The following is a 12,559-nucleotide window of genomic DNA, read 5'->3' as shown; positions in this document are numbered from 1 at the left end:
GCTTAACTGAAAGGCTCTCAGCTGAAGTTTTGCAAGCCATGTGAAATTAGGTCCACATGGGGTTATTACATCCATATGCTTCAGAAGCTGCTATTAGATGCAGCTGAGAAGGTCTTCCAGGTTCACTTGCACATGTGCTAATACAAAAAAAAAAAAAAAGCAGAAGACAGAAGTTGGACTTGGTGTAAATAATGTAACTTTTAAATAATCAGTGAAATTTTTACTGTGCAAAACTGTTTCTTAATAACTGCAGACCTGATTTTTGTCTTCTGTAAAATATGGGCAGAGAATTTGAATTGAATTTGAACCCCATTTTTAAGGCAGAACTTATTTGTACGTTCTGCAGCTGTATAGAATGTTTGCCACCATATATAGATGAACATGGAGAAATAGGTCCCCTAGCAGGACCTTCATGTTCACGTACAATTTGTAGATGTAGACAAAACTAACTTACGAAAGTGCATGCCATATGTATTTGTACCACATTACAGCTTGAGCCTGTGATGTCTTGCATCTCTCTTCTTAGTTATGTTTAGTTGATGGATGTATTTTACCAAATGCATTCAAGTGTTAAAAAGCTTGTTGTTTTGGAACAAAAGAAACCTTACTGTTTAAAATGGATGTCTTCGTGCGTAGGAATTATGATGTCAAAGAATTCCTCAAATTGATTAGATGCATCAAATGAATGCTAACATCTGTCCTAAAAGCTTTCCTAAATCACTGGTAAGCTGATTCTTAAGACATAGAAGGGAGTTTGTTTGTCTGCTTTTATTTTTTGTTTTTATTTTCAGAATGGGTAAAAAAGTGAAGAAGGAAGTAGAGCCTCCACCCAAGGATGTGGTAAGTTTATAAACTGCTATGTGCTATAAAATAAACATTACACAATTATAGACCCAGCTCTACCATCCTTACATAGTTCCTTACTATGGAACTCACACACATTATTCTAAAAATGTCTTTTAAAGATGATTCTGTTTCTGCTTTTTTTGGACAGCATACAAACCAGAGTGACTGGGCATGTGTAGTTCTTTGTGAAGATTGTTGTCTTTGGCAAGCTGCGCAAGTAGTAATGTATGAAACAATCCAGGCTTCTTTTTGTTTGAAGAGCTATATTAGCTTTCCATTTGTAAAAATCAAAGGACAAAGCAGCAGAGACCTGAAATCTGCCCCTCTTTTGAACTGTGGAGACATTGCCTAGGATGAAAGAGTTAAAAGCCTAGATGAATCTGTGGAGTTTTTTACTGAATACAAAAGTTTTACAGATATTTTGAATTACAGTACTATGTGTTCTAGATCTTTTGCAAAGATATACAGTCTCTAGCAGCAGTTTAAGTTTTTCTGGTATCATTGGAAGTGCAACAGTGAGAAGTACTACAGCTGAAGCCAAATATGGAATAATTAGCTCTTTTGAGCCAAGAGTATTCAACTCTTGAAAATAAATAAATAAATAAGTGGAGTTTATAAGTCTGACAGTAGCTTATACACACTTTTTGAGATTTTCTGTAAAAAAAAAAAAGGTTCAAGATACAGGTTTAAAATCCTACTGGTTTATTCAGAAAGAAGTAGAAGAAATAAGACTGAAACGCTAAACAAAGTATAATACAAATTCTGCAACAGATAATGAGTAAGTTAATGAAGAATTGGGACCTCAGCTAATCCCAGAAAGAACACAAAATTAAATTCAAAGTTTACTATGTTGGTTTTTTTTAAAAGGTTTTATGTCTGTTAAGAGCAACGGTACTGCAAGATCTTTTTCAAAGGTCATAGAAAAGTCGATCAGCAAAATTTACATCATGATTTCATTATTTTAGATAAACATAAATAATTTTAACGAAGACAATGACAGAAGTCATTATGGCTGAACTCACATACCCAACGCCATGATGTCACTGAGGCTTAGCAGTTGTCACTTCTTGCACAACTGTTCTTTGGAAAGGTGAATATTACAAATGTAATTGAAAAGCTACAATCAATAATAAATCATTATAAAAGGAGACTTGAGATAAAACTTTAACATGAGAGAGTTAACCGATATAAAGACATTTCTAATTGGAATAACCCAAACAACAAGGAGGAGACACAAAGAAGGTACATGTGAATCAGACTAAAACAGACCTGAAGAATTAAAATTTTGCAATCTAAGAAAAAAATGAAAAGACACAATAATAGATTTATGGCAAACAGATAAGCTAACCCCCTCCAAAGTAATAAGAGACTATTTTAGTAAATATCTAGAAAATCAATTTAAACAGCATCACAGTTTCTAGATTCAGAAGCCACCATTTGAGTTTCTGGAGAAAAGTATAGTATAGCCTTCTACCTACTACAATAAACTGTGAATAATGTCAGACAAAATAATCAACGTTTGAAAAAAATAAACTTATGAAAGAGGTTAATAAAATAATTAAAACCAAAAACATTGGAAAGAGTGAACTCCAGATGGCATCTGCGGTTTTTGGCTTAGACACTTACCCTTATTGTACTTCAGGCTAGCATATCTCTTCTAGCAGCCCTATCAGGAAAAAATAACGGAATGTTGCATAGCAAAACAGTATTAAATATGAAAATAGATCCTTGATTAGTTCTTACTATCAACCAAGAAAATCTTCTAGCTGTGAGAATATTGTTAACACTGATCATGTAAAATCAATTTTCAAACCTTTAAATTTCACCTGGATATTTCAGATGGCAGGAAATGAGATGCAGACAAAATACCTGATATATTAGCTTTTATCTTCTGATTGATAAGCTGCTTATGAAAATGTCAAGTCCAAGAAAAGAAGCCTTGAGATAATGTGGACAGATTCATATAAGAGGGCTTTTGTGCATGTGGAATTCTCTGAGAATATATGATAGTGCAGATGACCACTGTTTTTTTATAGTTTTCTAGGAACAGGTGGAAAACACATATCCTAGACCAGCCACAGTTTATATGCTTCAGAGAGTATTCCTGAGGACCCTGTTTTCACCAACGTCCATTATTTATTTAATTTTTAACTATTATATGTTCTGAGGGCTGGTCTTCTCCAGAAAAAAAATACTCATTTGAGTTTCTTTCTCTATATGGATTACCTTAAGAGTATATTTCAGGCAGATAAAGTATGTTAGCTTTGACATAGGTCAATAGGAACTTTTCGTATGATATCTTCCCTAAGTTTGGTCTGGACAATATTACTGTTTGGTCATCAGTTAGGACACAGGCATTAGAAGGGAAGCTTAACGTTACCACTGGAGAAAGTACTGAGTCATTATGCATGAAAGAAAGCCGTAGTCCCTGAGTATTTTTGAAAATGGCTTCACTCACAACAGTCATGTTACAAGTGAAAGTTCCGAGGAACAGAAGTGGCACTGTCAACTCCTGAAATTCAGACTCCACAGAAACACCTTCTTTTGAGCAATCGATAAGCAACCTAAATATTAATTTGACTTCAGTAAGGCTTTCAACACTGTCTTTCATTACATCCTGATAGACAAACGGATGAAGTATGGATAAGATAAATAGACAACGAGGTGAATTGAAAACGAGCTGAGCTGCTGGGCTCAAAGAGTTGTGATCAGCAGCATGAAGCCCAGCTGGAGGCCAGTCACTACTATTGTGCCCAGGGGTTAACCTCTTCATTAGTGACCTGACTGATGGGACAGAGTGCATCCTCAGCAAGTTCACAGACGGTACGAAATTGCAAGGAGTGGTTGTTACACCGAATGGTTGTGCTGCCATTCAAAGGGACTTTGACAGACTAGGGAAATGGAGAAAATATGAATTTCGATAAGTTCATTAAGGGGAAGTGCAAAGTCCTGCACCTGGGTGAGTAATAACCAGTACAGACTGGTTGATGACCAGCCAGAAAGCAGCTTTGCAAGAAATGACCTGGTGGTCTGAGTGTACAGTAAGTTGAATATGCACTAGCAGTGTCCACTTGTGGCAAAGGAGGCCAACAACATCCCAGGGCACATTAAACAGTGTTGCCACAGCAGTTTCAGTGAGATGACTAAAGTCTTTCACTCAACTTTGGTGAGACCAAATCTGGAGTGCGATGTCCAATTCTGGGTTCCCCAGAAGAAGAGAGACGTGGACTCGCTGGAGTGAGTCTGGCAAAGGGCCACAAAGATGCCAAAAGACTTAGAACATTTGTCATGTGAGGAGAGGCTGAGAGCTGAAGAGTCTGTTCACTCCTGAGAGAAGGCTCGGAGGGGTCTTGTCAATGTGTACAAATACCTGGTGGGAGAGAGTGAAGAAGTCAGAGCCAGACTTCTCAGTGGTGCCCAATGAACATATGAGAGGCAAGAGGTACAAACCGCAACACAGGAGGTTCCATTTAAACATAAGTGGAGAAAAAAAAATTCTTTTGCTGACAGATGATGGAACATGGGTTCCCCAGCGAGGTTGTGAATGGAGTCTTCATCCATGGAGGTATTCAAAATCAGACTGTGCCTAGTCCTGAGCTCTAGTTGACCCTGCTTTGAGCTAGATGATCTCCAGAGGTGCATGTCGTTGTCAACTATTCAATGATTCAATGGAATATGTCAGTTTTGTATCGTTAGTATTGGAGATTATACTTGGACAGAAGTGAAATAGATAGCATGAGCAGGTATATGTTAACTCCATTTTTTTCTAGGCAAAAGATAAGGGATTGAGGATTATGAAAGATATTAGTAATTCTTCTAAAGAGTCTGTGAAAGCTGTAAGGATAAAGCAGACCTTTAGTCATTTAGTTCAGAAGGGGCTTTTAAAGGATCTTTAAAAAAACAATAGAATGATTAAACAATAGAATAATAGGAGATAGATACATCCTTCAAAAAGTGGGATTTGCATCTAAATGGGAAAGCAAAACAGAAGAAACTTAAGCTCACAAATGAAAAGCAAAAGCACAATGACACGATGCACCAAAATATTTTGGGAGAGATCCATACAAAACCTCGCAGTAAAGCTTTTCCAAAATCGCAAGAAGCTTCTTAGAGGGGGACTACTGGGTGATTAAAGTCATAAACGAAAAGAAAAAGTAATTCTTTGTCAAGAAAAAAAAGCTGTGCAGCAAATAACTAAAATTAATGTGAATGAATTGTTCTAACTGTAAAATGACTAGAATATGAAATTGAGGTCCTCTTTCTTATGGTATTTAATGTGTACCCTTTGTACTAGAGGAGTGGAGAGCAGGAAAATTCATTTTCAGAAAGAAATACATTAGTAATTACAGGGCAGAAAGTTTGTCTACCACACAGGGTTAGTTAGTAGAACAGATTGCCCCCCCCCTCAGAAAAAAATTATATATATATATCTATATAGTTGCATGGGTAAATATGATAGTAATGGGAACCCATATTGCTTGTGTAGAGGAAAGCTTTGTCTCAGAAATCTATTTGAATTCTGTAGAGGGAGGAGTCAGTGTGCAAGTGGATCATGGTGGTCTGGTTGACACAGTTATTTAGATTTTTTTATTCACATAAACACTGACAGGTAAAAAGAAAGTCCTTCCCTGGCTACAACATCTGGTTAACAAAATAGAAAGCTAAGGTTAGAAAACAAAACACTGTTCTGGTTTCTTAATGAAAGAAGTTGCCAGTGGACTGTCATCGGGTTTTGTTCTGCAATCTGTGCCATCCAGCCTCTCAGCATTCACATGGATTCTTTCATGAAAATGGCAGCCAGTACTAAGTAGGTGAAAAATGAATAAATACGGTATTTCAAATTACAGAAAATAAAAGGCAAAACACCATATGACTAACAAATGCATGATACCTGTGTATGTTGAGTGCCATTAACAGTTCTGATTTTTCCATATCAAGAAAGGTACAGTTGAACTCTAAAAGTACTGAAAAAGATGACAAGAATAATCAGAGTGACTTCTGTATCAGGAAAGATCAAAGAGAGTAGGTTTCTTCATTCCTAAAAGGAAATGACTCTAAAGATGAATATCATAGATGCTTACAAAAATGTGAACATACAGAGAGGGGTGTTATTCATTTCATTGTTCCTCCACAGTGAATGAATTGTGGAGGACAAATAAAGCTGTCAGGTGATATTTTTAAAACAAAGAAAAGGCACAACTATTTGTCTAAGACTTAAACTCTGATACTTGTGTCTCAGAGTATTAAGGGTGGCCTAAATACAAATGGCTTCAAAACAATTTACCAGATAAACTGGTGGAAAATTTTTCTTTGACTTTTTGGACACATATAGATAAAATCACTAGCTCACCAGCTCTCTCTAGATTACAGAGTGCTGGAATCTGGGGGGGAATGTAAGTAAAGTTTAATAGTCTGCTTGCCCATGTGTTATAAGCCTGTCTCAGAGACAGGATGCTGGGCTAGATGGACCTTTAGTCTGACTGAAAACAAATATTATATTGCCTTCAATTTAGCATTTCAACTGAGTGAAGTTGATGGAAGGAAAAAAACCACTCTGCAATTTCTAATGGCTTCAAAGTCAAATGCACACAAACACCATGATCAGAGCTACAGTTTTTGAATTACAGCATTTTTTTCTCCCTTTCATTTGCTTTTTTCTCAGTACAAATCAAGTGCTGGGAATGTTGTTGCTTATAATCCAGATACGTGTGTTTATTTAATTCAATGTCATATGTCACTTCAGGCATATTGTTCTAGCATTTAGGTTGTCCTGTATGTGTCATTCAAGAAAGAGCCTGCAATGATGTATGAAGATTTAGGAGCAAGTTGTGATAGCAAAAAAGGGAACTCTAGCTATGCTGCCATTATGATAAGGAAAGGTCACATCCATTTCTATGATGTTTTTGACTGAGAATGTTACTTCCAGCAAATCACTGGCCTGCTCAGGCTGCTGACTTCTTAAATGTATATAAATATTGGTGACTCTTCTTATTGTGTTTTCAGCCAAAAGTGATTCGAACAGGAAGGTGCCTGTTGCATATTTCACAGAGTAGTAGTAAATCAAGTATGTATAGAAATGGGTAGAGATTAGACCAATTTCACTCTGCTCATAAGCTAACTTGTGATTAAAGTCTAGGAATTATCAGTGAATTGTAGTTTATACAATTACCTGTGAACATGAGAGGCAAAGAAAATGGAGCAACATAATAGCATTTTTGTTATTAGATCAATGTAAATAAATAACTGAGGTTTAAAACTCTTATTTCATATTTCATTTCTTATTAACCTTTATCTGAGATCAATCTCCGTGTTTGATTTATGTTTCTCTGAAGCACTAACGTCCTTTACTAAAAATTACTGTTTCATCCCATTGCCACGTGTTTGGCCAGACTCAGCCCTGCAGATGCCAATGAAGTTTCTACAGGGTTGGATTTGACTCTGCCTCTCTATATATCACCTTTCATTCAAAGCCTAATGTAATTAAAATGTCTGCAATTGCTTGGGACAGCTATTAGGAATCCATTTTGAATTGCTGTAGAGAAAATGTAGATTGTAATTTATTCTTTTATTATTTATATTTTTACCTTATAGCAGAATGTATTATTGATGGAGCCCTACAGCCAATAGGGATAAAGAACATTTTCAGGGTTGTGTGGAAGGAGGACATAGGAGGTGTGGAAAGTGTTCTGATCTGCTGCAGGGTCTTTTGTGGATGTCCAGGTCATTGCTTCAGAACACGAGGTGGGCTGTACCAGAGGTGTACCCCTGTGGAGCAGCTGCAAGGAAACGGAAAATTGTAGTCAGGAAAAACCTTTCACTAGAATAAAAAAGTGCTCTAACAAGCTTATATTCCATACCTACATAAGGATTATTGACAATGTATCTTTGTTGGTCATAGAGGAGTAATCAGCCAAGCTGAACAAACATGACTTTAGCATCAAAGGGTTATCATCTGTTTGGTCTCTTTTAGCTGTTTTCTTGTGTCAGAAGGAAGTTCTGTTCCACAGGTTTAACAATATCCATGTGAGCTGCAATTTACAGGTAGAGTGTACCCATACTGATAAAGCAGTAAGAGTTTAGACATCATCCAAATTTTCTCTACTAATGAAAAATCTAAATGCACAATTTCAATCTAGATGTGTCGACACAATTTTCCCCCTTTTGTACAGAAGAGCAGAGCTACCTGCTCACGAAGGGAGGTGCATGCTGGCTGCAGCCCATAAGGAACGGTCGGTCATAAATGGTTTCCTTTTCTCCCTGCCAAAGTCTTTTATTTTTTTTTTATCTATCTTGCTGTGTGCTATATACTAAAAGTCCTCAATTTGCAAAAGATTTGGAAGGTAGCATGTGTACATCTGGGTTTGGTTAATGACTCTGCCACATCTGTTAGTATTCATATAATACTAATGGTAATCATTTAAATTTACAGTATGTAAGAATCTGAACTTGTTACCTGAAGCATCATGACCTGTTTACAAGCTGAAGTACAAATATGTATTTTGAATAACATCTCTTCTATTTGTCATTGTTTCAAAGGAGTGGGTTCAGTAATAGGCTAGAATGGACTCAAACACCTTTTTTCCCAGAAAAGTGTTATGTCTCTGCGTACATCCTAGTGCTTACCTGAAGGATCATGTTCTCTTCCTCCAAGGAACACGTGTGCAGAAGTAGAGATGTGTGAGGCTGGCTGAAGGGAGTTCCAGGCATCTGTTAATTCTCCTATATGCCTCTCATATGGCTAGGGTGAATCAGTAAAGAAAGTTGTTGGAATAAGCCGAACTTTTTGCCTCCTTACAATGTAAAAAGAAGATTCCCAAATACATTCCTTTGTTTTAGGCCCATCATTAAGATGTAACTTGGACCACCGTGCCACTGTTTGGTTTAAATCTTGTTGCCAAGTCATTACTGAGTACAATGACTTCTGGTGCAATAAGATGATTATAGAAAAGGAGCTTTGTTCCACAAGTTGTCCCTTGCCTCCAGCTTGTCTCAACAAGCATGAAGTTGGACAGGTCTTCAGGTTTTCAGACCTGCTTGAAGGTAGGGAGAGCAGTTAAACACATTAGCCAAGCAACCTCTGAGCTGTTAGGGAAACCTGGATCTTGATCTTGCAGACTTAATTTGTGTGATGTGCCTTGTAGAAGAGGATGAAAATATTTGGATTTAAGAACCTACCAAAAATAAGGATTTAGAAGTCCATATCATATTTTGCCTTATTTCGGAACAAGTCTGGGTGAGCTGAAAAAAACCTTCATTTTTCTTCATTTTCCTTCTAGCACACTCATAACTTTGTTGAAGATTTGCTCCAAACAATTTCCTTGATTGACAAGTGACATGTATATATATCCATGCCCTTGATATTCAGCAACATGTGCTTCTAATGTAGCTATTAAAATGTTTTAAAATGAAGTAAAACAAATTATAGACATTTTAAGATACACACAACATAAATATACATTGTAATAGTATATTGCTATCCTAAATGATTGATGAGCTGTATTTTAAAGATAGATACACTGATATTGAGTGATTCTGCACTCCAGTATCTAGTAGCTTCTGTATGCAAAACAGATATTCTATAGGTCTAAAGCATTGGGACATATGAGAGTTTTTGCATATATAAATCTGTATTTTAAATCCAAATTAGCTTAAAACTTTTTAATGGGTAAATTTCTTGGAAATGCTTGAGTTGTGCTAAAGAACAAAAAGCTTTTTCAGAAGAGTTCCTTTTCTCAAGAGATGTTATTCCTAAAGTCTATCAAGAAGGTGAAAGCAGACAGATTTGTTGGATTTTTTTTTTTTGTATGAGAGAGATCAGAAATGGAAATGAACACTGCATCATTTCTAGCTCACTGAGCATGGATTATCATAGAAATACTTCAGCTAGTATACAGGATCGTGATAAACTAGTGTTTGACAAGTGAACTGAGTTGCTGAAGGCAAAGGAAGGGTCATTTATTTTTTAAAAATCCCATCAAATGGTAGTGCCACGGAATAACCAAATCCTATTCCTTATACAACATACAAGTTCATAGTTTCTGTGCACAGCAGCTCATAAAATATCTCATCCCATGTTTGATTCGGAAGCTGCAGGATGCTCTTTCACGTGTAACAGAGTTAAATAGTCTGTTGCCTTCAAAACTTCCTGGATGTACAGTGAACTGTCAAGTTTTTTCCAAAATCTTCATACTAGATGAAATCATGATTGTATTAAGTCAATTATTCTTTCTTACTTTTCAACATCTCAAATTGTTATCGAAAACTGAATTTCTTCAAGTAAATAACAACTTGTTAATATTTCTAATTCATTGTAGATCTCAAATTTGTGGTTTTTTTTTTGTTTTTTGTTTTTTTAAATGTAGTATGGGAGTCTATTGCAGCGCACAGTAAGGCTCAGTATAAATAAGCTTTTCTTCCTTTTTTTTTTTTTTTTTTCCTAGTTTGATCCTCTATTGATTGAAAGCAAAACAGCAGCAACGGTCGTGCTAATGCTTAGTTCACCTGAAGAGGAAGTTTTGGCCAAAGCATGTGATGCTATATATAAATTTGCATCAAAAGGTTAGTCCTTTTGCAATAAGCTTTCCTTTGACTTGCTTATGTTTTGATAGTCGTTCAGAATTTTTTAGTTTCCTAGCAATAAAGTCTTCATTTCATTTAAAAAAACCTCTGTCAAGATTTTGTGTTGTGTTTTTTTTTCCTGAAATATCTGTCACTCCTGTATTTGAAGTTATAAAAAACTCCTTTGATTTACATGTAGATTTTTAGCATTTTATTGTAGAAAATTATATTATCTTTTCAATAGAGCTTGGTTTAGATATAACCCGTACCTGTTTCGTTAGGAGCAACAGACGTGCATCTGGGAAAAGATTCCTTGTTTCAAGGCTCTTATATCTCAGTGAGCTGTCTACTGTGAATGAAAATTACTTTTTAGCCTGCTTCTGTTACTTTTGCATATATCCATATGACAGTACTGGGACAGATGATTTACTGGAGATCTCTCAGCCTCCTTTATCAAGCTTATTTCTGTATGTATTGGGAATCTAACAAGCCTCCAAGATTCCACATGTTCCAAAGGTCCTTGCATTATATATAACCAAGCATCATATTCTGGGTGCCCAGTAGACAACTGTTTAAGAAAGGTTCAAAATGATGTAGCACATAATTTGCTGAGTTTCCTACTTGTTCATCATTTCCGAAGTTGCCTACTCATGCAATGCCAGCCACTCAAATCGGTATACATTGGTAGAATTTTTGGTATAGTTAATCTTCTTTATATATAAGTTTCCATTTATTTTATTTTCTTAAAAAATGTATTCATATGCTGATTATTGTGGTGATGGCAATTATCAACACAGCTGAATTTATGAGAGGAAATCTGAAGGCTCTGACAGTTGGTTAGGAATCCCTAGATTTTGGAAGATGTTTACATTCAGCCGACAGTGGCAAACTTGGCTGAGGACATGCAACCAAATTTTTAGTATGTAAAGAGAGAATTTGAAATGTTGGGAAGCAGCTACGAACTGCGTACCATAAACGCTTGCTGGCTTCTTCCCTGCTGTCCACAGTAACCTATGGTATGCTGCAAGAGGATGGAAATTTAATTTTTCTGTGTCTTCTAAATGAACAGTCATTTCAATTGTTCATGTAGAAATTATTGTATTCTTTGTGAAGACTTGACCATAATTTTCCAATGTGGCAAAAAAGAAGGGTTGTTTTCACATTGAAATTAGTTTATTTCTTAAATCATGTTAGTAATTTAAGTTCCATCCCTCAATAAAAGTTAGTTCTTGTGTTTTAATTGTGTTTTGGCTTGAGAATGAGCACAGTTCTCCAGTTTCTTCTCACACTGCTGTCTTGTAGCCAGGAAGGATAGGCAGCTTTTCCCACAGTTCATTGTAAAATTAATTACAAAAGTAGTGTGGGAACTGAAAATAGGAGTAGGGTTTGTTGTTGTTTTGTTTTGTTTTGTTTTTTTGAGCAGGGAACAGAAGGCTGTAATCATACAAAACATGCCTGTTGGTAAAAATCTCAGGTTAGATTTAATGAGCCAAATCCTGGTAGTTGCTTTAGGAAAGTAAATTTAGGATGCAAGAAAACAGGAAAATAAAATGAGGTTCATAACAATATCAGTCACCTGTACTTAACCAAATAGGAAGCTATCCTTTGTACTATTGTGGTAGTCTCTAATAAATGAGTTGGCTGTCCAACAGACAGAAGCATCCTTTGCTTTAAAAATACTAATTAATCCTAGAGAACTGATACACAAATCCTAAGGAAATGTTAATGTGTAATGTTGTTAAAGACTAGCCACTGTGCACATTAAGAAGGCATACTTTAGTTTGAATAGTCAACTTTAGTACTGGAACTTCTGGCTTCTGAATACTTTTTCTTTTTTTAACGTTTCTTAAAGTAATTATTTTTATCGTGTGTGTGTGTATATATATGTATATATATATATATATATAGATTGAGATGAACCCTGTTGTAACCAGTAGCTTTATCCAAAAACAGTTTAAAAGACATATCAGAGACATATCCAAAAACAAGTTAAAAGAATCAATGACCCTTGATAACATGATGATGACAAATCAGCCTATATCCTTCCCCACCACTTGGCACAGGACTGACAGGTTCTTCCTTACTTCTCTTCAGAGGCGTATGGGATCATCCTTTCCCCTGGTGATCTGTTGTGTAGTAATATGTTATCCATACA

The 12,559-nt window shown here is 36.0% G+C and overlaps 1 protein-coding gene across 11 annotated transcripts in view; it reads left to right on the top strand.

The window, feature by feature from the left end:
* Positions 1 to 12,559, top strand: part of ARMC3 (armadillo repeat containing 3) — a 61,979-nt gene that overhangs the window by 8,184 nt on the left and 41,236 nt on the right. For 9 of the 11 annotated variants that reach the window (XM_013172060.3, XM_048061624.2, XM_048061625.2 and 6 more), the window contains 2 exons: positions 792 to 840; positions 10,287 to 10,404. In XM_013172060.3, the coding sequence (XP_013027514.2) occupies positions 793 to 840; positions 10,287 to 10,404 (166 nt within the window). In that variant the 5' untranslated portion in view covers position 792. Of the gene's footprint in view, positions 1 to 791; positions 841 to 994; positions 1,072 to 10,286; positions 10,405 to 12,559 lie in introns of all 11 variants that reach the window. The other 2 variants (XM_048061631.2, XM_048061627.2) reach the window with 1 other exon arrangement.

Source organism: Anser cygnoides, chromosome 2, assembly GCF_040182565.1.
Source record: "Anser cygnoides isolate HZ-2024a breed goose chromosome 2, Taihu_goose_T2T_genome, whole genome shotgun sequence".
In the NCBI taxonomy this organism is placed as follows: domain Eukaryota; kingdom Metazoa; phylum Chordata; class Aves; order Anseriformes; family Anatidae; genus Anser; species Anser cygnoides.
The sequence above is the reverse complement of the archived record's forward strand: the minus strand, read 5'-3'. Positions and strand labels throughout refer to the sequence as shown.